Below are 24202 nucleotides of genomic sequence, written 5' to 3' on the forward strand. Positions count from 1 at the left end.
TTGAATTTTTTTTGGAGACTGTAAAATTTGAATTTTATTTGTGGATGCATAGGTTTTCGTAAATATAGGATTTTAATTTTATCAAATCCACAGATATATTGTCTTTTTTAATACATATATATAATTTTATTACGACCAACAAAATGTTTGAGAGAAATAAATAAGTTGGAAAGAGAAGATGGTTACTTTGGTAAAATTTTGAAAAATAGATCTTAAATTTCATTTTATTTTGTTTCAAAGAAGAGAACAAACTAATATAAAATTCTAAAAATCTATATCTTTCATTCATAATAATCATGTTATCTAGTATTTAACTAAACAAATTTAAAACTAGCCAAATTTTAAACGTGAAATATACTTGTTTATATAATATTCTGATTAAGTAAAATTAGATCTCAAATTATGACAATGATATTAATTTATTTAGTATACATCTATTTTACAACGAGTACATTTCATGCTTAAAAAAAAACAGCAGATTTCATGTTAATGCATTTAAAATTATATTTTTATGAATTTGTATAGGAACCCTAATTTTGATACAGGAGCAACTTGCAACCCAAAAATACAAAGATAGAGAACAAAATAAAGGAAGAAAAGAAAAAAATTCAAATACTATTTTGGTCCTTAAAATTTTAAAAAGTGATCGTTTTAATCCTTTTGACTGACATATAATTTGGTGGATAAAATCATATAATTAAAAACAAATAATTTGTTTGTTTAAAAGTACATAAATTAAATGAATATTTTGAAGTTCCCTGCATTAAAAACATTGAAAAAAATTTAGATAATTTACGAAAGTTTTGAAAATTCATGAACCACACTAGGATTAAAAAGGAAAAGAAGGAAAGAAAGAAAGAAAGAGAGAGTTTGAACTATGAAAGAGGAGGGGTTGAGAGAGAAGGAGGGAAAATTTTAATTTTTAGGGTTTTTGTAGGGTTTTTGAAGCCGACGATCAAACGGAGATAATTTACGATCGATAGCCAAATTCAGGTACTAGGGTTTCTGGAAGTTTGGCGGAAAGCGTGAAATTCGACACACCCAGATTGTAATGGAGAAAGGGGCTTCTTTCTTGTTCGCCGGCATTCACTTCGATAAGAAGAGGTTTGCCGCAGATTTCTCTAGGTTCGAGGTAAACGCTTTTAGCTGCTCTGTTAATGCGTTTTCTGAGAAATTTGAAGGATTCTGCGAAATGTCAATTGGAAATTCAATTGTGCCGTTCTAACAGGGAAAAAGAGGAAGTGAAAATGTAGCGGAAGGTCTGAGTTCGATCGGTAATGGTGATTTCGAAGTCAATGGGGGCTCAACGCCTTCGGAGAAGAGGAAGAGGAAGAGAAAATCAGCAGCTACGGGTACATTTCCGTTTGCTTTTCATGGCTTGTCGCTAATCGCGTGATTGAAAATCTTCGAGCTAACTGTCGTTTTTCGTCTTCTCTATTTAGAATCAGTGGAGGGATTCAGCGTCTTTAAGGATTCAAAATCAAAAGCAGCTGCTTCAGTGAATGAAGAAAATCATCCGCCTGAAAATGATCCTTCTGAAGAGAAGAAGGAATTTTATAGGAAACTTGAGGTACTAATTGCTCTTTGGTATTTCATTGTTTCCTTTGTGAATAATCGTTTTAACTTCTATACCACACGGTCTCTGTTCAACGTTCATTCCTTATTTTTTTGACGACGAACTTAGAGAGATGCACTTTTTCGGAAGAAGTATAATATCCATGTTTCTGGGAACAATGTACCGTCTCCACTTCAGAATTTTGCAGAGTTGAGCACAAGGTAGTTCATTCCGTACTAGCTGGATGGTTTTTCAGTATCCGCACGTTCAATGACTATTAAGATCTACCTTGAGCAGAATCATCTTAATCAAGTTAATGACAAACTACAATTTTTTTTAATGTTATCATGTTTATTCTTTAACTCAGACGAAAATTTTCTGTCATTTATAAATTATTGCTCCCCTTCTTGTTTCTGATTATTATGACTGAAAAATGATGACCAGTATCGTTTATTTGCAGATTTGAGTGTGACTCATACTTGATACGCAATCTTGTTGAACTTGGATTTAAAGAGCCAACACCAATCCAAAGGCAGGCTATTCCAGTCCTCTTATCTGTATGATCTTCCATTACTATCTTTCGTGTGGAGTTACTTCATCTTTCAGGAGTTGTGCTTCAATATATTGAGAATAAGTAGCATATAGTTGTAACCTGATGCTTTCATTTTAGGTCGACTATTTTGATATATTATTTGGTTTTAATTGTTTTTTCTGATCAATATTTTCTTCTAGGGCCGTGAATGCTTTGCTTGTGCTCCTACTGGATCGGGAAAAACCCTGGCTTTTGTGTGCCCTATGCTTATGAAACTTAAGGTATGAACTTTTAAGTGCCATTTTTAATATTTCTTGAATGGGGTTTATGTTCTAATCTCATGTTTATTATCAGCAACCATCAAAGGAAGCCATCCGTGCTGCTATACTTTGTCCTACTCAAGAATTAGCATCTCAGACAACGAGGGAGTGCAAAAGATTGGCTAAAGGGAAAAAATTTCGTATCAAGATGGTGACAAAAGAAGTTCTAAGACATGCTGATTTCTCAAAGTTTTCATGTGATGTACTCATATCCACGCCACTTAGGTTAAGGCTTGCTATTCGGAAAAAGAAAGTTGATCTCAGTAGGTAGGTGTTGATGAGAGGTACCGGCACTTTGTCAATACAAGACAAGCCTAGCTATAACTGAGTTCTCACACAGGGTTGGCATTTTGCAGGGTGGAGTACCTTGTTTTGGATGAATCTGATAAGCTATTTGAGCTGGGCTTGTTGAAACAGATCGACTCCATCGTAAAAGCATGCTCAAATCCTTCAATAATTCGCTCATTGTTTAGTGCTACTTTACCTGATTTTGTTGAGGACCTTGCTCGTTCAGTAATGCATGATGCCGTTCGGGTTATTGTTGGTAGGAAGTAAGTCTGCCGCTATCATGCTCAACCCAATATCATTGATTCACATGATATTCTTCCAGTGAAGAAATAACTCCCATATTTTTTAATGTCATCAGGAACACTGCCTCTGAAACTGTCAAGCAAAAACTGGTTTTTGCTGGAAGTGAAGAAGGGAAACTTCTTGCTCTTCGTCAAAGTTTTTCAGAGGTTTGTTACATGTAAATTATAACACAAAACTTGTTATTTGAGCAGAAATTGAAGAATCTATCTTTTATCACAAATAGAAATCCTTTGAAGTGATTTTTCATTGCATGAAATGTCAGCCTGGATTTTCTTTGTTTGATCTAGATGATAGTATAAACTTGTTTCTTGGATACATGATTTATTGCTCTCATCTCTGTATCAAGTAGAATACTTATTCTGACATCTTTTGTTTTGACAATATTTTTCGCTTTGATCCTACTGAACAATGCATTGTTTTCGTTGCGTTCATACTTAACAGAGTTTGAATCCACCAGTATTGATCTTTGTGCAAAGCAAGGAGCGTGCAAAAGAACTTTATGGTGAACTGGCATTTGAGAATATCAGAGTCAATGTCATCCATTCTGACTTGTCACAGATTGAGGTAATCTTTTTGTCATCAATCGATAAGATAGATATTAATATTCTGTTGCTGCAGTCAAAAGTTGATGAAAATGCAAAAGATACAAAAAAATGTAATTCCAAATAGGAAGCTGGAACAATGACTATGCTGAATAGCTTTAAGTGGTCTAGATAAAACCCGGACAGCGAAGAACATGGTGATTCTGTTGTATTCCTAGTTGGGGCCTTCCCGTCCTAGGCTCCTACTGAAAAATAAAACACATGATGGGTTTTTCGGTTTTCTCTTCCATTCTGTTGGATCTGTGTTTGTTTAGTGACTAACTACTGAAAATATAGGTTCTACCAATATTTTCCATTCTTTGACTAATCTTCATACTTGAATGCAGCGAGAAAATGCTGTCGATGACTTTAGAGCTGGGAAGTCTTGGGTTTTAATTGCCACCGACGTAATTGCTCGCGGAATGGATTTCAAAGGGGTTAATTGTGTGATCAATTATGACTTTCCAGATTCTGCAGCTGCCTACATTCACCGGATTGGTATGTTCCTTAGCTCGATGCTGCGTTCTTTGTTCTACAACTCGACAGTGCCTTTTGTGTTTAATCCTTAATAAAATCGAAAGATTCACGCTCGATACGACGGCTGATACCGAGTTCTATTTTCTCATACAGGCCGTTCTGGCAGAGCGGGGCGGAGTGGAGAAGCCATTACTTTTTATACAGAGGACGACATCCCATTTCTGCGAAATATAGCCAATGTGATGGCAGCGTCGGGCTGTGAGGTTCCATCTTGGATCAGCAGGTTGCGAAAAAAGAGGTGGAAAAAACACAGGCCTAAAAGAGATTCGATCTCAACCAAACCGAAGGATGATGATGAAGCTTAAATTTAGTTGCTACCTTTCTAATCTGTTTCATACAAAACCTTGGAACAAAAAGTGTTTCCTTTAGGAAGTTTTTGACCAGTAATGTGAAAATGTGTTGATTTGTATCAAATTTTGTCTCCTAAAATGTGAGGTGCAATGTAGCAGTGTGAAAAGAATTTGATCATTTGTACATGGTCAAGTTGAATATTTCATTGATATTATTAAAAGATTTAATATTTCGAGATTACTTTATTTTAATTTCTGAAATTTTAAAATTTTAATTTCATTGTAGTCCAAAATTTTTAGTTGTTAAATGTACGGTTTAAATACTATTGGTTTCTGTATTTTAGCAAAACGTCCACGTTTTGGTTCATGTAAATATATTTTTATTTCATGTACTTTTTAAAAGTGATCAGTCGATTCAATTCCATTTTTTTTTAAATTTTATTATGATGTTCTACCCACTAAATTTCTTAAAATGAAACAATAAATTTGTATTAAAGAATTACTATTGTATATTAACCATTTATATTAAAATTTTACAAATAAAAATCAAAATGATCACTTTGCCAAAATACATGAAATAAAATAGCATTTTAATAGTGAGATTAAAATCAACAAAAAAAAAATTAAAATTACAAAGACTAAAATAAATATTTTACCAAAATGACCGTATTTAAACTTAAAATAACCATTTTGTATCGGAATAAAAATTTAAACTAAATCCAAACTGTTCAACACTAAAATGGTAATTTAATCAAAGCATACTTTTGAAGCATAAATAACCATTTTTCGTCTCTTAAATCACTCTGATTATTTGAATTTAGAATTCAGAAGATGCATTTTACATCTAAGAATCTACTTGAATAATTACTATTCCTACTTAGTAACCAAATGAAGACACCATCTGTATTGGATCACAACTATCATCTAAAATTTGCAACCTCAACTCCTCTAGCATTGTGTATATTCTACCTGTCTCAGGATGCAAGCTATCTTCTGCCAAAAACACATGAACTCTATCCTTGATCTCAATCCAGCTCTGACCTGGAACTTTGCTGACATCCATTTGTCTCATCGAGCTCCTCAGTAGCGCGAAGTCTTTCCAATGGCCAGAAGAAGCATGTATGTTACAGAGCATTACGAGCGCGGCTGAGTTGGATGGATCGATTTTTAGCACATTCTCTGCAGCCCTTCTGCCAATCTCGAGATTACCATGGATTTTACATGCTGCTAACAGTGTCTTCCAGACCACAATGTCGGGATCGAAAGGCATTTGCTTGATGAACTCCTCTGCCCCATCTAAGCATCCAGCACGGGCGAGCAAGTCTACCATACACGAACAGTGTTCTCTGGTTGGTGAAATGCCATCTTCCTCCTGCATTGTCCTGTATAACTTCAAACCTTCTTCTACCATTCCAATATGACTACAAGCAGTAAGGATTACTACAAATGTAATTTCATTTGGCTTTACGCCCAGACCTCTCATGGTTCTGAAAAGCTTGAAAGCTTTGTCTCCGCTTCCAGCCTGAGCATATCCGACAATCAAGCTACTCCACGAAATGATATCAGGATTGTCTATTGAATCAAACATCTTTTGAGCACTTCCAAGGGATCCACACTTCGTATACATATTAATTAACGCATTCGAAACAGAAGTATCGAGATTCAGTCCTGATTTTATGATAAAGCAATGGACTTGACTTCCCACCTCATAAGATGCTACCTGTCCAGATGACACCAATACATTAGTTACAGTAACATGGTCAGGCTTAATACTAGAAACAAGCATTTGCTTTGTCAATCTTAGAACCTCTCCAGCTTGGTTCTGCTGGAGACACGCCGTAAGCACAGTGTTCCAAGAAACTATATCAGCTTTGTTTTCAATATCTTCAAATACTCCAAGTGCATCATTCAGATTTGAGCATTTTGAATACATGTTGAGTAAACAGTTGCACACATGAATCTCTAAATAAAAGCCCATTTTGATAATGTAGGAATGAACCTGCATTCCCTGACAAAGCATCACAGGTTCTGAACAAGCACAAAGTAAAGAGAGGACAGTGACATCATTAGCAGCAAGTCCTGTATGCCTCATCTGAGAAAATAATGACATGGATTCCTTTGCATCACCAGCACTAGCAAATCCTGCAATTATAGCATTCCAAGATACCAAATCAGGTTTTTCTATCTGATAAAACACTGTTCTTGCAGATTCTAACAAACCACACTTTGCATACATGTCACAGAGGGAGCATCCAGCAAAAAGATCACTTCCTAACCCAAATTTCATACATAAGCTATGTATCTGGCGTCCATAATTTGGTTCTAAGAGCTTGCTACAAGCACTAAAGGCACTACCAAAGATAAACTGATTTGGCTGATAGACATGTCCAGAAAGCATTTCCCTAAAATGGTGTAAAGCTTCAAGCTCATAACCAAGCTGGGAAAACCCTGCAATCATTGACCCCCACGAAATTAAATCCTTTGCCATAATACGAGTGAAGACGTTTATTGCATCAGAAATTTGAGAGAACTTGGTATACATTGAGATAAGAGCATTCTGAGAAATTAGGTGACCGCCAAATTCAGACTTCAGAACATGGGCATGTAGTTGCCTTGCTAACATAAAATCGTCAAGTCCTGAGCAAGATTTTATAACACTTCCAAAGGTAAAGTGGTCGGGAACATATCCTGATTGTAGCATTTGAACATACAATGTAATGGCATTGTCCTCTTGACCGTAATGTGAGTACCCAGATATCAGGGATGTCCAAGATACTACATTCCTTTGGGGCATTGCATCAAAAACATTTCTTGCTTCTTTCAAAGACCCACACTTCCCATACATATTAAGAATATGATTCTGAAGTATCAAGTCAGGCTGGTAGTTGAATGCCAACATATGGCCATGAATTCTCCTGCCATGCTCTAGGGATCTCAGATAAGAGCAAGCATTGATCAAATGGCTATAAGTAATAGACTTCAATGGAAAACTGGTACACTTTCGAAAGATGTCAAAAGCTTGAAGAGCTTCTCTGGGAAAATTTTTCTTGCAGAGAGAGATTATATAATCATCATATGATTGTTCAGGAGCAGGGCAGGGGGAAAAAGCAATCTGGGTATTAGGCCGAATATGAGAGAATGCAAATTGCAGTCGAGGTTTGAAGATATTTATGGGGTTTGCTAAACTACGAGGGGTAAAGAAAATAATGGCTTCTGATGATAAAGTTACAAAATATATAGAATTTAAGGTTCTTATAAATGCCATTCTTAAACACACTGCAGAGGTTTATAAATGAATTTAAGGTACATGAGGTTTATAAATGAATGGTGCATAAATATAGAGAGAAAAACCTTCAGCTGCTTTTCAGTTTATCCAACCCCTGAAACTGCAAGAATAAACTTCCACATGAAATCGTAAATGGGGCAGTGCCTAAACCAGGCATCCAAATCTGTGTAGTGAAACTAGAAATTTCACGTTCATGTTTCACATTAGAAAATAGCTTGTGCGCCAAATGTGTACAGCTCCAGTTCTCCGCACTAATTCTCTTAGCGGACATTCTTCGAGCACCAAGCGTACACCAACATTTCAACATTCATAAAAATACAGAACCATCATAAATACTTCAATAAATTCCAAAACTATTTTGGAGCGAACTATCAAGAACAGCATTCAGAGTCCAGAAAACCTTACCTCAAGGAGAAACATTTGGAGTTTCCATCGCCACATCGATAACAGGCACACTTCAAGTCGCATAACCCAAAAATCGAAAAATTGCATCGCCGACATAGATATCAAAAGGGGAAAACAAGGAGCAAGAAATCGGAATCTAGAAAAAAGGAAAAAAAGACATTGTCGAAAGACAAGTCCTGCAGAAGAAGAAGAAGAAGAAGAAGAAGAAAGAACAGCGCCTTCAGTTGGGGAATATCTAAATCCTTGCGGTTTTGAACAGGCAATGAGCTCAGGCAAAGGTAAAGGAATTAAAACTGTGCGGAAGAGGGGGACTCCATTGGAGGTTCGAGCTTCCTTCATCTTCCTTCTCTTTGGTTCAAACGGGACGGCATGGTGGTTTTTTTAACAGTGGTCTGGGTAGTTGCAGGGAGAATTATTATAAATAATTCAAAAATTTACCTAATTTACGAAAATGTATTATTATTATTATTCTTTTAGAAATATATTATTATTATTATTGAATAACGAAAATGTATAATTTGGGTATTCCAAGGTTATGCCTCTAAAATCCTCAAAATTTTGAGAAGACCAAAAAATCAAAATTACTTAAGTTAAGGAATCTTATTTTTCGAAAATTCTCAAAAGAAAAAAAAATCTTATTTTTCTCCAACAAAACACAATTGATAATCGTAAGTTAGAATTTCTATCTGCTAAAAAAAATTATTTTTGTCTTTAATTATAAGATTGAATTTTTATTGTCATATTTGTGATATAATATTTTAAATGAAGGGGTTGATTTTAATTTTTAAACTTTCAGCTCTTGAATAAATTGTAAAATGAATTGTTCCTCGTAACTAAAATAAAAATTTGTCTATGACCTAGTAGAAGATTTAATATTTTAGATACAAAATACATTGGACACAACAACCGTAGAAATATTCAAACCAATTCTAAGAAAAAAGTCAAAACAAGCATAGCTCAGCGATAATTGACATATATTTTCAATCAAGAGATCGTGAGTTCGATCCCTATCTCAATATGTTGTACTAAAAAAAAATCTTCGTCGAGCTCAGTAAGTTATATATGGCTTGCGAGCCAATGAAAATGTAGGATTCCCCTTTTATCACACATATATCTAGTATTTTACGCCATCACCTGCCACCTTCCATTGTACTATGTCAACGATATTCTCGCTAAGGTATCATCTCATTTCCACGTCGACATTTAGTTAGTCTACCTTCGGGACGACAGTAAGTAACTCTGTCAAGCTTACTTCATCCCGAGCTAAGGTCCAACTATATATTTCTAAACGAGTATTGAGTGGTACACGTGGCAGATCCCGAGCCTACCTATAACGACAAACTATTTCATGTAATTGAGTAGAAATTATGCTTAGTTTCCCATTGAAGAGTGAATCTTCAAAAATTTTCCAACATGAAGAAAAAGGCCTGAATCCTAACCTCAATAATATTTTTTAGCTGATGGGTTCCATCCCAACCAAAAATTTGGTACAACATAACCCCTCTTTCACTTCTTCCTTTTACTTCAAGAAACCGCCAAAATCAAACCATTTCCTCCTCCTCCTCCATGCAAAAACACAATCAAATTTCATCATAAATTCCAATTCTTCTTCCATCACCAAATTCCGCCCCAAACTTTCGTCCTCTCAAAGAATGGGATCCACAGAGAGACCAAAGAGAAGAGCTCAGCTCTGTAAAAAAGCCATCGTCCACTTCTCCCTCTGCTTCGCCATGGGCTTCTTCACCGGCTTCGCTCCCACCGGCAAGTTCTCCGCCTCCTCCGCCGCTCCGTCGAACAGAACGGAGTCGCTTTCTTCTCCGGCGCTGCCGATTCAATTCGTGCAGAGAGCCGCGAATTTCAGCCGGCATCTGGAGAGAGAGGATCGGAAGAAGCGGAGATTGGAATCGAAGAATGCGATTGCGATTACGCCGAGAAGGCAGATCATAATCGTGACTCCGACGAGCAGCAGCGACAGATTCAGGGAAGTAGGGCTGAGGAGGCTGGGGAATACGATGAAACTGGTGCGGCAGCCATTGCTGTGGATTGTGGTGGAGGCGAAGAGAGACCGGAGCAAGGCGGCGGAGATTCTGAGGAAGACGGGGATTATGTACAGGCATTTGGTTTTCCGGGAGAATTTTACGGATGCAGAGGCGGAGATGAATCATCAGAGGAACGTTGCTCTCAAGCACATTGAACATCACCGCCTTAGCGGCATCGTTCATTTCGCCGGACTTTCGAACTTTTATGATCTCCGATTCTTCGATGAGCTCAGGGAAATTGAGTACGATTTCTTTCTTTTCTTCTCATCTTTTTTTTTTTTTTTTTTTATGAAATTTTTCTTCTCATCTTCCCTTTTTGTTCAACGTGGAATTTCATTTCGTTCTCTCTCATTTTCCCCCTCTGTTTTTTAAATTCTGGCTAATGGTTTTTTAGAAGTTTCCTTTCCAACGATTTCGTTTTAAAAGTTACAAATTCAATTAAATATTTTAAATGAAATATACACTAAAAAACAAAGGTTGATATTGAATAAGAGAGAGTTGGGTTGTGCTTTAAAGAAAAATATTTTTTCATACCGTCAGCACCGTTTTTTAATTAGAAACGGAAATGCAGAAAATGAATATATATATTCTGTTTTTCACAAAATTAAAAAATTGTCAAAGATCAGTATAAAAAATGGGTACTACAGATAAGTTCTTTAAAAACAAAATTATAATAATTTATGTTTTTTAAAAATATTAAATATCTACGTATGATCAGAGAAGCTTCTCTCAAAAGGGAAGAAAGAAGTATGTTAAGAGAAAATACTTAACGCCACCCGAATTACAAACCCACCCAATAATACATTGTGAAATTTCTACACTTCCTAGTTGTACTAAAAAGAAGATAAATTTTTATATCTTACCTAATTTTTTTTAATAAATAAACTAACAAGGTATCATGGTAGATTTTTTAAAAAAAAAATTAAAACTTTTTTTTTCTTTTTTCATTTATTCCCCATAACTATATAAAATCCTAAACACATGATTGATATTAATACAGTTTTGAATGACCATTTCGAAATCTATATACTACATTCTCATATAGTCGAGATATAACTTGCTTCTGTTGAATATTTAAATTACCCCGCCCTTAAGAACTACATCATAGAAAAGACTAAAGAGATTCAAATATAACATAATCGAGTAAACAAAATTGAAAGGAAATAATAATTGGTGAGGAATGAAATATAGGGTGTTTGGGACATGGCCAATGGCAGTGGTGACAGCAAACAAGAAGAAGGTGATAATTGAAGGGCCTGTGTGTGATTCTTCTCAAGTAATTGGATGGCATTTGAAAAAAGTGGCAAACCAAACACAGCCAAAACCACACATCCATATCTCCAGTTTTGCCTTCAATAGTTCCATTCTTTGGGACCCTGAGAGATGGGGTCGCACTTCCTCTATCCAAGACACTTCTCAGGTATATTAAACCCTAGTTTGCTTCTTTTTTTTTCCTATTATAAAATTAAAATAAGTATATATTCAAATATACATAGAGGGATCGGAGAATCCAAAATCATTTAGAGAAGTGTTTGATTTACCACGTAATAAAGGAACAATATTTAACATGTTTATCTGTTGGCACTTATATTTATACTGACCACCCATAAAAATTCTAATAGTTTTTTTAATTTTTAGAAAATTCAAAAAAAAAAAAATTCTTCGTTTTTCTTTCCTATTTGTCAAAGTTTGAAGGTGATCAACAAAAGAAGGGTAGTGACTAATACACATTTAAGTTTTTTTTTTTTGTTGGTTGGAAAATTAGGATTTTCAATATTGAAAGTTTGAATGAGTTTCAAAAGCTTGAGCTTAAGTAACAAATGTTTGGCTTGGCTTGTAGGTGTGTGATTTGTTATGGTTATTTAGAAAGATAATTTTCGCAAAATATATGTTTGATTTCTCAATCCTAAACCATAGAAATCCAATTTATCTTGCTTTATGAAAACTAATGAGTATTTAACCTATTATTTGTTGAGGTAGAAGAAAACATTAATTATTATTTTTTAAAATTTAAAAGTATAAAATTAAAACTAGATGTTAGGTAGGATCCACTGCATCAACTCATAGATTGATTTGAAATGAAATCTATCTCAAAGATTAGTTGAAAAGTTTGCTCAACCCCCGATGTTTGATCAAATATATTCATCTAATCATTAGGTAAGATAATCATGAGGAATGTGAAAATTAAGCATTATATATTTTCTATATCGTTTCAATTTTTAATATAAAATGTTTACCATTCAATTTATTTATTTTCTATTTTATAGAACCAAAATAATTATTTTTAATAAATCAAATAAATTTTAATTTCAAGATTTTTCCTAATTTTCATTTAAAAAATAGAAATGAAAGGTTGTATTAAAACTCCCGATTCAAGTTGTCTGGAATTATTATATTTATTGTTTTTAGTAATTATTGCTAATTATTTTTATTAATTTTCATTAGAAGTCGGTCAATTTCGTGAAACAAGTGGTACTCGAAGATGAAGCTAAACTCACCGGCATTCCATCGGGAGATTGCTCAAAAATCATGTTGTGGAACCTCCGTTCCTCCAGAAAAACTCCCCCAACCAATCAGCAGTTGCCACCTGTACAGGAAGTCACCCAGACTCCGTCACAGCAAGGGACATGATAAACAAACCCAAAAGTAATCCGACGGCAGAAACTATATTTTTGGAAGGGTAGCATTGGCCCATCCAACGGTGCTAATTTTTCCGACATTTTCCATTTTTTATTCTTTTCTTTTTCTGAGAATTTTTAATAGGTTTGATACATAAATGCTTCTCATTTGTAACTGTTAATCTCTCTGTTTCTATCTACAAAGAGAACTTCCGGTATAGACCCGTTTCGAAACGGGGCAGGTGGGCCCATGTAGAGCACAAATATGCTGATCTGTTGTGGCCCAGTGGGCTGGTGGCTGACTCTATAACACTGGCCCATGGATTTAAGATGAAGTTTCCAATGTCTTTGAACTTGAGTTCTAAATTTTGAAGAAATATGATTTCGAATTTTGGAGGATACTTTGGAAAAAAGGGGCAGTTCGAGAAATGATTAAATAAGAATATTTTATACACAAAGCCATTTTTTAGCTACTAAAAAAAGGTTTTAGCTAGTGAACATATCTCAACGATAATTGACACATACTCCTTACTTTGAAGTCGAATGATCAAACTCTCATACCAACTAAGCGTAACTCAAATAGTTAAGATAGATGCCTTATTTTCCTCTTATTTGACTTTGACATTAATCTCCCACCGATCATTGCAATGTTAAGTTTGATCGAAAGTTGTTTGTCAACCTCTTTCATAAACAAGGAATTTGATCAAACTGAAAATTGACACCTCCAACTGTAAATTATGTTCAGGATGATGACAACAAAATTATTGTCTTAGTATTTACTTACCTATTGAGTGTGTGATCAAAATTTCATGTTAGCTAGATAAGAAAAGATCATGGATATATAACTAAGCGACAATATCTCCATTAGTACGAGACTTTGGATGAAAGCAAAGACAAAAGTCAAGAGTTTATGTCAAAAGTGAACAATTTTGTGAACAATTTTGTGAAATAAGGAGGGTCATTTGTCCCTAACATTACCAAAATCACAAGGGTTTATACCTAAAGTGAACAATATCATACTATTACGAAAATATAGAGGATCCGTTGTCCCTAACATTACTAAACTCATGAAGATTCATGCCTGAAGTAAACAATTTCATACTATTATAAAAATGCAGAGGGTCCGTTATCACCGAATATAACCTAAATTTAAATCAAGATTTTGAAGACCAGACAGGAACCGAAAGCATCTGATTCTGATTCTTACACGGGTCCAAACCCAGATACCATTTGGTTCATATTGCAGGATCTGATGCTTTCATTTGAAAGAAGGGAAAGAGTCAGAGTCAGCAAGAAGTGGAAGTGGAAAACGGGGCTAAACTACAAGCTCCAACATTACTGTTTGTTTCCCGGGAAAAATAAAAGCAAGAAAAGGGCCATTTGTGAGGCTAGAAGTTCTATGAGATTTCTAATCATAGATTAATATATATTTTTTTTAATGAGTTGCTTTTATCTTGACTAACTTGCAATTTTAACATTTGGGTGTTGTGATATTTTGACTGAAAACCTCTTATTGTTAACTATTTCGACTTAACTTTGCATATTTTCAAGGTAACTTTGCTGACAGCTTAAGGAAATGCCAAAAAGCTAAAAGGATATAAAACAGAAATCTAATCATCTTCCCCACCAAGCTCTATCACTCGGCTTTAGTTTAGAGGGATTTCATACACTTTTTTTAAGACTAAACTTCTGAATTGAAATATTTATATGATGGTGGAAGTGAAGTTCAATCTCTTCAATGCCATTGTAGGTACAAGTTTTGAAAATTGAATTTCTCTCTTCATATTGTCATTATTCCCAAAAGAAGAATAGTCCTAGAGAGATGGGAAGGAAAGGAAATTGGTTTAGAACTGTGAAGAAAGCTCTCGGTCTAAGCCCCATCTCCAAAAGGAAGAAAGAGCAGGTCTGTAACTTTCCAACTTTTTTTAATCTTCTTATGAATTTTCTAATATTGTTTCAAATTTCGATTTGGTTTTTGGTGGGCAGAAGAAAAAATTCTCCGAGAAACAAAAACACCCAAGTTCAGGTTCTACTCATTCAGTGTCTATTGCAAACCAGATAACTCAGCTAGAAAAAGTGAAACGAACCTGTGTGGAGAATGAAGAGCACTACCACGCTCATCCTTTTCCAATTTCAAATTCCCCAGCCATGGCTTCTACAACTGCTGCTCCGTTATTCCACCCCATTAATGTGACTCAATCCACTAGAAAATCCAAAGAGGAAATGGCAGCAATCAAGATTCAATCGGTTTTTCGTGGATATCTGGTGTGCATTCATTCAAATAATCTTATCTCATTAGTTTCCTTTCTAGTTATTTCATAAATTCACTTTTGAAGACTTCAATTGACAATCTTGGATAAATAAGGGGTAATGAATAATCAGTCCAATACAAGCTAGTTTTTCATTTACCACTTGTCACAGGCGAGATTGGAAATGCGAACCTTAAGAGGGCTATTGAGGTTGAAATCATTGGTGGAGAGTTCTGTTGCGGATCGTCAAGCCACAAACAGCGTCCGGTGTATGCAACTTTTTGTCCGTGTTCATTCCCAGATCCGATCAAGGAGGTTGAGGAAGCTGGAGGAAAATCAGGCCCTCCAGAAAAATCTCCTGCAACAACATGCAAATAAACTAGAGATTTTTCAGGTCTTCATTATCAGTTTTTCTTAACCATTTTATGTTGAGACGTATTTGAGATTGGTTTTTATCTAATCTTTCTCAACATTCTTCCTTAATACCAATGACAAATAACAAGCAGTTTCTCGTGCTTTAGCTACCATCCCAATTATCCTAATTATCTTCGTTCTTAAAGTGTGATATAAAAAGTGAAATTGAAACAGGTTGGAAAAGAGTGGAATGATAGCACACAATCAAAGGAAAAGGTAGAGGCTAAACTACTAAGCAAGCATGAAGCAGCTAGGAGAAGAGAGAGAGCATTGGCTTATGCCTTTTCTCAACAGGTGATTAATTTACTGTTTCTAATAGAATTTGTGCATTTGATTCACTAAGAACGAGACAGAACAGAAGTGATACAAAAAATCTGACGCAAGTTGTAGTAAGGAGTTCTGATGAGGTATAACATATCAAATGAATAAACATCTACCGGTTTCGGTTATCGTTTGGTCATCTTCCCATAGCGTTCTTTGTTTCTCTTACCAATTGCTAATTTGATTATAGTTTTGCTTTGAAAATCCTCTTGGGCAATTGTCTATTCTGCTTGGTCAATGAACATAGAAAAGATTACATAAACGTTAATGACAACTGATGCCTCCATTTAAAATTATGTATTAATAGATTGAAAAATAGTATTCGGACCTTAAATATGGAGAAATTGCTTCAACAGAGAATATGGAGAAATTCTTCAAGGTCAATAAATCCACTGTTCACAGATCCAAATAATCCCACCTGGGGCTGGAGCTGGATGGAGAGATGGATGGCAGCTCAACAATGGCGGGATGCAACCTGTGGCCTTGATTGTGGAGAAATCAACAAAGCTGACGCTCGATTCGAACTGAGCTCAGAGGCAAATTCGCCAACAGCAAGCCGATCCGAAAGCCATAGATATACCTTCCCCTCCCTCTCAACTCCTTCCAGAGCAAGGTCAGTCGCAGAGGCGAAGCAATTGAAATCATCAAACACAAGAAAGAGCTCGGTTCCAGATGATGAGTGCAGCAAAGCTGATGCTCGATTCGAACTGATCTCGGAGGCAAACTCGCCAACAGCAAGCCGATCCGAGAGCCACAGATATACCTTCGCGTCCCTCTCAACTCCTTCCACACGAAGGTCGATCGCAGGGGCGGCGAAATCAAAGCTATCAAGCACGAGAAAGTGCTCGGTTCCAGACGATGACTGCAAGAGCCAGGCGAGTGTTCGATCAAACAGATCGCTTAGGCATAGCAGTGGAGGACATGGACTATCCCTAAGGGACGACGAAAGCCAGACAAGTCAATCAACTCTTCCGAGTTACATGACGTTCACGGAATCGGCAAGAGCGAAATCCAGGTTCCCGAGTCCAGTTCAGACGGAGAAGAATGGAGTTCCAGAAATAACATCGTTTAGTTCTGCTAAGAAGCAGCTGTTGTATCCGCCATCTCCGGCCATGTCGAGGCGGCATTCGTTCCGCCTTATAGCGGCTTGAATGAAGAAAATAGCAGAAGTAATGGTGTCAGTCGTTTGAATTGTGAAGAAAAAAGTGGTACGTTAATGGCGGGAAGATTGCAGTAAAATCCGCCATTTTCTTCTTGCAGCCATATTTCGCCGTTGGTCAAATAAAGTGTTACTTTTCACTCTGGGTTTGGTGCGGTGCGGCTAATATTTTTTTTCTCCTCATATAAATAAATAAATGATCTTTGTTCTCACGAACTAATTAATTCTGATTCCTGCTCCCATTTTTGCATTTGGCATTCGAAATTCTTTTTAATTCTATTTCAGTAATTTTATTTTGTAAAGAGCACCCCATAACAATTTTTTGCTTTATTAAAAAAAATTTGTTAAAATACCTAATAAAATTAAAAAATATATGTGGAGAATTAAAATTTTAAAATATTAAGCATCTCAAAGGGTTTTTGGGCTTAACAGCCATTTTACCAATGCAATATTATTTTTTATCCACTTTTTTTCAAAATTTATGTTTTCTAATGAGAGAAGAAAAGAAAGTATGTAAAAAGAGGGGAGAGAACAAGAGAGAAATCTAAACATAAGTGAAGTGAAGGTATATGAAAGTAATTTGGTATCAAATATATATCATCAAATATTATAAAATATAGTTTTAAAAAAAGTGGGTAAACTTGGTAAAAAAAGCTATTCAGCCTAAAAACCCCATATGAAAAACCAAATAAAAGTTGGCCAAATTTTTTTTTCTAAAAGAAAACAAATGTTGTAGGCTGAATTAGATAAAGTAAAGTTTCGGAGTGTAATTTCATTTTAATCTCATGTTACATTTTGGACTGTAATTTCATTTTAATCTCATGTTACATTTTGGTCCTTTATTTTTTAACCGTCCATTTTAGTCCCAATACGATTAAACAATAATAATTTTAGTCTATTTAATTTCATTTTTATCACAATCTTAACACGACATTTAACTCATTAAATTCTTCAGACGTAATCAAGTAAATTAATATTTAATTTCAAATAGCAACCAAAATAGTCACTTTTTAAAAATACATGACAAATCGAACATTTTGAAGGTACAACGATTAAAATAAACCAAAGTTAAAAATATAGAAACAAAAATATACATTTTAAAAATATGGATCGAAATAACATTACAGAGATCTCTAGTCATTAAAAATAATAACAATACTAATAAAACAAGAGAGAACCTCATGAGCTTTAGTAACTAATGAAAATAAAAACCGAACCAGAAGCTTTAAACAAGTAAGCCAAGAAAGGGTAAAAGAACCAAAGAACTTGGCCCCAGTTGCAAATAGAAGTATAGTAATGGTGTAATAAAATTTCTAACTCTTGTCCAATGAGTGAAGGCAAGTGAGGCAGCGGGATATCAATATCAATATGGCATTTACATCAACATTTGGAACGTAAAATCAGTGTGCTATTATTGGCTCAGAAGAAGAGAAAGAAATGAGCCTACGGTATTATTCAAGACGGCGTATCATTCTACGATAGGATCGGTAGTAGTAGCTACATCTCTAGTATTTCCTTCAAAAGGAGAAGCCTCCATTCTTTCTCTCCTGTCAACTGGGCCCTTGGGGATTCCAAAAATGGTGGAAAATATCTGTCTATGACATTCATCGCAAAAATAGAGAAAGGAGAAGTGCCCTTCATTTGAGAGCTTATGCAATATGGCTGCTGGTAAAATGCGGCCTATATAATCAGTCATTGATGGTGGAACTACCTGATCGTCTATTCCCTGTTCAACATTAACCAAACTAAATATCAGAGAAAGAATCAGGAATGATTATGATTCTTTTTGTTTAACTACACTGCAAATTAATGTAACCGTATGCTGTACAAAAAGTCTGCTACAAGATGCAACACCTCATCCACCCATTCAGAAACATATGACGAATTCGTGCATATGCACATGTGCGTCTATGTATATGATAGGCCCCCGGTTGTAACTTGTATCGAAGGAAGAGAACGAGAGGGTATAAAGGGACGTGTGCATATGTATGCATGTGTCAGGGTGGGAACATTTGTTAGCAAGCTCGCAGTACGCTGGCCGTAGGGAGTAATGGGAGTATATGTTAGAGTGTAGCAAGGGGGAGAGCATCTTTTGGGTTGTATATGTGAATTTGGTTTGGAGGGGAGGGAGCTCTCGAACTCTCCATTGGCTGTAATCGTTAATAGACTGAGCTCAATCAATATATATGATAAGTGTGTAGGTGTGGATGTCCTAAGAAACAGGACACAGAGTTCCTAAGAAACAATGCTAACATATATGTTCATATGTTCTTCCAGTGGCAGTTATAACAAAAATGTCCACTTTAAGCAGTCAGCAAAACAGTCATCAAAAGATTCTATATAATGGTCATGTGAGCAAAAGGAGAAGTGGCCTCACCTGCCATATATGAATGGGACCAACAAATCCTGCCAGTTCACATTCTTCTTGGCTGTACAAAGATTTGAGCCAAGGAAGAATGCCTGCTCTTTGACACTTTCTTTGCACCCGAAGATCTGCCAAGCTAAATCCCCAATTTGACACCTGTAGCACGGTTTCTTCTATAAATGGTTTGACATTTTTCTGGCGGATTGATTCCTCCACGTTCCTGTACCAAAATTCCCTAAACTTTGGATCTTCAATCAAAACTTCATCCTGAACATGTGAAGATTGTGTTGTGTAAATATCAGGTGTGGCTTGAGGCTGACCATATAGTAGGTGCAGGAATGTAAATTATGTAACAAGTGACTAACTTTTCCATAGATGAAAGTTGAAGTAAGAACTATAAAATGGTTAAATTGGTGGTCACAAAATTTCTGGTCACCTAAAAAGAAAAATGATTTTCATTGGACTTATGGATGTATCTCCAATATTCCATGAACTTACCTTCTTTCCCAGTGATAAGGACAACTGCCTATCTATTTCTTCATGCTTTCCCGACAAAAAACTTCGCCGGTAGAAGTAGGATAGAAATCTAGGAAATCTACGAGCTAAGAAATATAGTAGTCTCTTTCGTGGACCCCAATTTTCCCAAGTTCTTCTCAACTCTTCCCTAGTCATGATTTTTTCGTATGGATTGATCATGGGAGCCACCATGATAGTACCTGCAAATTCAGAAAATATTTATTGAACTTCCAAAGCAAACGCACAGTTAGTTTATGTTTAGATAATAAGAGAATACAATTCATTGTAATAACCAGCGCATACAAGCAATTCAAACTTCCATGGAGTCAGCATTACTGAATTGAAAATTGGGATTCACCATTTAAACAAAACCAGAATGGATTTTCTCTGGGCCACGGGATAGCCTCCTGAGTTAAAATTATAGAACTTTCTAACTTGTTTCTGCACCCCCCGTAAAGTCATATGTTCTTATATTTCTCGTTCTTATCACTGGAGAAGATACTAAGCTTGTAAACATCATTTTTGCACCTACATTAATTAACCAGAATAGCTACCCCCCCCCCCCCCCCCCCCCCTAAATAGAAGGTTTTGCAGGCAATAATAAGGAAAAGAAACGGTAGTAGATCTCACTATTCAACAATTAAATATGCAAATCCAATGGGGTACCAAAAGGTGTCCCAAAAAAGCAGTATCACAGTACAATAATTCCAAGCCATTAAAATTTATACGTACATTCTTACACACCTGCAATTCTGTCTGGAATATATCTAAGTGCAGCCCACGCATGCATGGCCCCTTCCGAGTGGCCAAGCACCCAAAACTTTCCGCTAATACTAATGGCATCAGCTAGATGCAACATATCAAATGCTGATGAATTCAGATTCCTGTTGGGATGAGGATCGCTTTCCCCAAAACCAGGAAGATCATATGAGACGAGGCGAACACCAAATTCTTCAAGCAAGGATGTTTTGACTCCCGGTATACCTGCCATAGAAAGAGAAAATTTAATCTCTGTCTCCTGCTAATGTTAAATCTGCATCAATCTTCCCAAGATTTAAGAATGCTAAACTTTTGTGATTCGTGAATTGCAATCCAAATAATTCAGGAGTCTCTAGGTATTATATTTTTTCATTTTTACCTGCAAGTCGAGATGATAGGAAAGAATGTGGGGCAATTATCGAGAATCTAGCTCTATCAGCTGAAACACCAAGCACATCATAGGCCATGTGCCTGCCATCGGGAAGAAGAATGCGAGTAGCACTAGGAGGATGATCACGCACCTTCATTATCGGTCGGCTGAAGCTCTCATGTCTGTTATTTACAAAGATTACTGCAAATAATATTTAATTATTTCATCAGAGCTTTAATCGAATCAAGGTAATACCACGGTTTTACAAATACCACTCATATTTTACCATCAAAATTACGTTCAATAAAGAAGGACATACTTGCCAGGACCACTGAGATTAAAATCAGGAGGACAGATTACAAGATCTCCCTATATGGTATGAAAATAATCAACAGGAGAAATGTTCTAATGAAGGCAATTGACAAAGATAGAGTACTGTAATCTTCTGAATTTGAAATTATTAGAAAGGAAAATGGGAGAGAGAAAAAAAAAGTTAAAAATCTGAAGATACCCGTGAATGCGAGAATGGAAACAAAAAATATCACTGGCCAAGCATAAACAGGGTCGCGATCCTCCGGCAAAAACTCATTTAGAAAGCTCAATCTAGCAGTAACATTTGCGCAAGGTCCTCTAAGCTTTCGGGCAACGTACGAATCCTCTGTAATCAAATTCTGCTGCACAATGTCCCTACAACCTCTCCCCAATTCAAGAAGAATTTCACCCCAAGCGACCGCAAACCCCTTAACCTGATCCTTCAAACTCTCCGATTCCTCCGATTCATAGTTCCGCGACTCGACCTGGAAATCCAATCTCGTATTGTCGAACGAAGGCGAAGAGATCCCGATAGGCTCAGCGACGTACCGTATCCCGGAATCCTCCACCAGACTCGCAAGTTCTTCGCTCCACGAGCTCGATCCTCTGACTTCCGCCATCAGCAACCGAATAAACACTCCTCAACACTTCACATACATTCAGCTCCGGCCAACTTCAACGAAGATGCGGACAGAATTTCAACTGCGTCAGAGTCACACATTTACACGAATATATATATATATATATATATATATATATATATATATATAGAAAGAGAGTGCGCATTTGCTTTGAGCAGAAAATTCCAGAGTAATAATGTCAAACCATGAAATAACAGAACAAGAACAGATACTTTACAAGCGTGATGATGGAATCTTGATTGTTCGACCACGTAGAAACCCTAGCCGAGCCGACCACCATTCAAAAGGAATCAAACTAACACAGAAAAAACAATAAGCAATAAGAAAATACTTACTCAGAGATAAAGCCAAAAGCAACTCTGCTCCATTCTAGCTTTCACTTTCCAACACTGAAATTGCTGATTCTCTCTCTGTTCAATCTCAATACAGAAGCTTTTTTACTTGTGTGGAAGTTAACCAATAATCCATCTCGTCATTACTGAGTGTTTATTTTGCTTTTTGCCGTCACTTGGTAGACGATGAATAGAAGCCGTCCGTTCGCTCGCCCTTTTGGGTGGCTATGAAAGTGACGTACCTGATCTTTCCACGTCGATAACTGCCGAATACCGGTTCGGCCGGTACGTGGGTAGGTTTTGGAAAAGGCGTGCACCTGCTGTTGACGGTTGCTGTGGACTGAAACATGAAGGAGTGATGTGCGGGAAGACACGTGATGTGCGGGAAGACACGTGACGTGACTACGAATGTGCCTTTCTTTACAACTTGTATTTATTGTTTATTTATTTATTGTATCCTTTTTTTTTTAACAATTTATTTATTGTATCTAATGTATTTTTTTACCGTCTTATTCACTCGAAATTAGGCTTAAATTCACGTGTTATTATTTGATATTTATCCGCTATTTTTTTAAGTATTTTAATATACTAAGCTAAAATTAAAAGTTTTGATTTTAATTTTGATAGACAATTTATTTTAATTAAGTGCTTATAATAACTAGATATTATAAAAAACAATGGTGTACGTATTTTTTAACAACTGGCAATTTCATGCATACATGGTCCTATAAAATGAGTAATTTTAAATTTTATTGCCAAATAGTATATCTATTTCATCCCTTTGAAGTATATAGAATATTTTTATACCACGTCGTTGTTTTATTAATTAATTTTAATATTTTTGGATAATATGGACTTACTTGAAAAAATTTAAAGGGAGACGAAATTTAAATTTTTTAAACCTTAGAATAAAATTGAAAAAACACTCCTTTTTTCTTTCTTCTAGGCTCTTGATCATTTAACCATTTTTTTAAAATACTAGAACCAAAATGAACGTTTCATCATAGTATTTTAAGAAAATTTCTATATATAAAAAATCATTTAATATAAAGTCATAGTTACATTTTGTTTATAAATAGTATCATATTTAAATTAATAAATTAGATTAAAAATAAAAGGAATATGGTTGGTGCAAAAGTATAGTGACAATAAATTGTTTTTTACCATCTTCATTGCATTAAAATGTATGTAGGATCTTATTTATTTGCTGAGATACAAATTATTTTTATATGACGTCTCTTTGATTGCTTTGTTCTATATACAATTTATTTATATTTTCCGTTCATAATATTACCACGCGGATAGTTTAAAATTTCTTTAAAAGGAATATATTACGATTCTATTTTATAAAATTCGTTAGTTTTTTAGATATTAGATTTTTAATCCTATGTTAAGTAGGGGAGTTGAGATTTCTCGAATGAGTATATTATTCAGTTTCATTTTTATAGCTAGGAAATTTCTAATGAAACAATAGGTTAAAAATGATACGGGGTTCATTTCTTTTATTTATTGTATAAGTGGGAGGGAGTATGATACTCCAGTAGTACTAAAATTTTTTTCGAATTTAACATATTAGAAAACAAAAATCGTCTTAACATAATATCTTTGTATATCATAAAAGCTTCTAGATAATTTTGCTTACAACACCACCATCAACGAGAGCAACTCTTCCTTTACTTATTCAAATTGCCTCTGTAAACAGCGATGGAGAACAAAGAAGTAAAATGAGTAATGAAATGACATAATGCATGGATACATAAAAGGTACATTAGTGGATTAGGGAGACGGGGATATTCTCGTGTAATCGATTTCTCTGCTTTCTCCCAATGTATACGTGCTTGAATTTGAACAAGATCATCAAGAATTTCTTTTGTTTTAGAGTAGATAGGATAGTGCTATCGTTTCACAACCATCATTTTTTCTTGGTCAATCTAGCTTCGAGATCTTATAACGGTAGCACCCCTAATTAGTTTCTGCAATACCTTAGCACCTCCAGCAATATAATGAAAG

At 35.5% G+C, this 24202-nt stretch overlaps 5 protein-coding genes and 1 long non-coding RNA gene across 13 annotated transcripts; 3 read left to right on the forward strand and 3 right to left on the reverse strand.

The window, feature by feature from the left end:
* The first annotated feature begins 857 nt into the window (after positions 1–857).
* LOC111015125 (P-loop containing nucleoside triphosphate hydrolases superfamily protein) lies at positions 858–4647 on the forward strand. The gene is made up of 12 exons (XM_022290051.2): positions 858–1132; positions 1229–1352; positions 1443–1570; positions 1685–1776; positions 2016–2112; positions 2288–2368; positions 2442–2674; positions 2764–2958; positions 3054–3144; positions 3440–3562; positions 3927–4077; positions 4210–4647. The coding sequence occupies exons 1-12, from the start codon at positions 1052–1054 to the stop codon at positions 4419–4421; spliced, it is 1608 nt and encodes a 535-aa protein (XP_022145743.1). The 5' UTR covers positions 858–1051; the 3' UTR covers positions 4422–4647.
* Positions 4648–5073: 426 nt separating this feature from the next.
* LOC111015138 (Tetratricopeptide repeat (TPR)-like superfamily protein) lies at positions 5074–8491 on the reverse strand. 4 transcript variants are annotated; one of them, XM_022290069.2, is made up of 3 exons: positions 8098–8491; positions 6406–7964; positions 5074–6126 (listed from the first exon to the last, which is right to left on the reverse strand). In XM_022290069.2, exons 2-3 carry the CDS (start codon positions 7669–7671, stop codon positions 5284–5286), a joined length of 2109 nt encoding a protein of 702 aa, XP_022145761.1. In that variant the 5' UTR covers positions 7672–7964; positions 8098–8491; the 3' UTR covers positions 5074–5283. The 4 variants fall into 4 exon arrangements, with proteins under 4 accessions (XP_022145761.1, XP_087979747.1, XP_022145760.1 ...); XM_088123621.1 differs by having other exon boundaries at positions 6214–7964; XM_022290071.2 differs by having other exon boundaries at positions 5478–5778; positions 5883–7964.
* Positions 8492–9677: 1186 nt separating this feature from the next.
* On the forward strand, positions 9678–13089 carry IRX9 (Nucleotide-diphospho-sugar transferases superfamily protein). 2 transcript variants are annotated; one of them, XM_088123976.1, is made up of 3 exons: positions 9678–10378; positions 11328–11556; positions 12585–13089. In XM_088123976.1, the coding sequence occupies exons 1-3, from the start codon at positions 9750–9752 to the stop codon at positions 12765–12767; spliced, it is 1041 nt and encodes a 346-aa protein (XP_087980102.1). In that variant the 5' UTR covers positions 9678–9749; the 3' UTR covers positions 12768–13089. The 2 variants fall into 2 exon arrangements, with proteins under 2 accessions (XP_087980102.1, XP_087980101.1); XM_088123975.1 differs by having other exon boundaries at positions 9681–10378; positions 12582–13089.
* LOC148211564 (uncharacterized) lies at positions 12634–16232 on the reverse strand. The gene is made up of 5 exons (XR_015790815.1): positions 16067–16232; positions 15855–15964; positions 15196–15361; positions 14842–14957; positions 12634–12723 (listed from the first exon to the last, which is right to left on the reverse strand). It is a non-coding gene; the product is annotated as an uncharacterized LOC148211564 (long non-coding RNA).
* Positions 13695–17113, forward strand: LOC111015059 (protein IQ-DOMAIN 2). The gene is made up of 5 exons (XM_022289972.2): positions 13695–14657; positions 14741–15019; positions 15176–15397; positions 15592–15711; positions 16095–17113. Exons 1-5 carry the CDS (start codon positions 14577–14579, stop codon positions 16887–16889), a joined length of 1497 nt encoding a protein of 498 aa, XP_022145664.1. The 5' UTR covers positions 13695–14576; the 3' UTR covers positions 16890–17113.
* A 1030-nt stretch (positions 17114–18143) lies between these two features.
* LOC111015071 (alpha/beta-Hydrolases superfamily protein) lies at positions 18144–22380 on the reverse strand. 4 transcript variants are annotated; one of them, XM_088123973.1, is made up of 8 exons: positions 22196–22380; positions 22078–22120; positions 21419–21892; positions 20917–21108; positions 20523–20762; positions 19761–19978; positions 19275–19529; positions 18144–18623 (listed from the first exon to the last, which is right to left on the reverse strand). In XM_088123973.1, the coding sequence occupies exons 3-8, from the start codon at positions 21837–21839 to the stop codon at positions 18366–18368; spliced, it is 1584 nt and encodes a 527-aa protein (XP_087980099.1). In that variant the 5' UTR covers positions 21840–21892; positions 22078–22120; positions 22196–22380; the 3' UTR covers positions 18144–18365. The 4 variants fall into 4 exon arrangements, with proteins under 4 accessions (XP_087980099.1, XP_087980100.1, XP_087980097.1 ...); XM_088123974.1 differs by having other exon boundaries at positions 22073–22120; XM_088123971.1 differs by lacking the exon at positions 22078–22120.
* Positions 22381–24202: the final 1822 nt, after the last annotated feature.

The sequence above is a fragment of the Momordica charantia genome (genome assembly GCF_013281855.1).
Source record: "Momordica charantia cultivar OHB3-1 chromosome 5 unlocalized genomic scaffold, Mcharantia_2.0 BLBB01000005.1, whole genome shotgun sequence".
In the NCBI taxonomy this organism is placed as follows: Eukaryota; Viridiplantae; Streptophyta; class Magnoliopsida; order Cucurbitales; family Cucurbitaceae; genus Momordica; species Momordica charantia.

What these genes read in the sequence shown, in the direction of transcription:
- LOC111015071 (XM_088123971.1), bottom strand. Translation starts at nt 21,839, where the DNA reads ATGGCGGAAGTCAGAGGATCGAGCTCGTGGAGCGAAGAACTTGCGAGT. An exon ending in CCTATCATCTCGACTTGCAG is followed by an intron (nt 20,763 to 20,916) that starts GTAAAAATGAAA and finishes TTTCTATGGCAG; the next exon opens with GTATACCGGGAGTCAAAACA. An exon ending in TATTCCAGACAGAATTGCAG is followed by an intron (nt 19,979 to 20,522) that starts GTGTGTAAGAAT and finishes CTGAATTTGCAG; the next exon opens with GTACTATCATGGTGGCTCCC.
- LOC111015138 (XM_022290068.2), bottom strand. Translation starts at nt 7,671, where the DNA reads ATGGCATTTATAAGAACCTTAAATTCTATATATTTTGTAACTTTATCA.
- IRX9 (XM_088123975.1), top strand. Translation starts at nt 9,750, where the DNA reads ATGGGATCCACAGAGAGACCAAAGAGAAGAGCTCAGCTCTGTAAAAAA. An exon ending in GATGAGCTCAGGGAAATTGA is followed by an intron (nt 10,379 to 11,327) that starts GTACGATTTCTT and finishes AATGAAATATAG; the next exon opens with GGTGTTTGGGACATGGCCAA. An exon ending in CTATCCAAGACACTTCTCAG is followed by an intron (nt 11,557 to 12,581) that starts GTATATTAAACC and finishes AATTTTCATTAG; the next exon opens with AAGTCGGTCAATTTCGTGAA.
- LOC111015125 (XM_022290051.2), top strand. Translation starts at nt 1,052, where the DNA reads ATGGAGAAAGGGGCTTCTTTCTTGTTCGCCGGCATTCACTTCGATAAG. An exon ending in AATTTTATAGGAAACTTGAG is followed by an intron (nt 1,571 to 1,684) that starts GTACTAATTGCT and finishes CGACGAACTTAG; the next exon opens with AGAGATGCACTTTTTCGGAA. An exon ending in CTGACTTGTCACAGATTGAG is followed by an intron (nt 3,563 to 3,926) that starts GTAATCTTTTTG and finishes ACTTGAATGCAG; the next exon opens with CGAGAAAATGCTGTCGATGA.
- LOC111015059 (XM_022289972.2), top strand. Translation starts at nt 14,577, where the DNA reads ATGGGAAGGAAAGGAAATTGGTTTAGAACTGTGAAGAAAGCTCTCGGT. An exon ending in CCAAAAGGAAGAAAGAGCAG is followed by an intron (nt 14,658 to 14,740) that starts GTCTGTAACTTT and finishes TTTGGTGGGCAG; the next exon opens with AAGAAAAAATTCTCCGAGAA. An exon ending in ATAAACTAGAGATTTTTCAG is followed by an intron (nt 15,398 to 15,591) that starts GTCTTCATTATC and finishes AAATTGAAACAG; the next exon opens with GTTGGAAAAGAGTGGAATGA.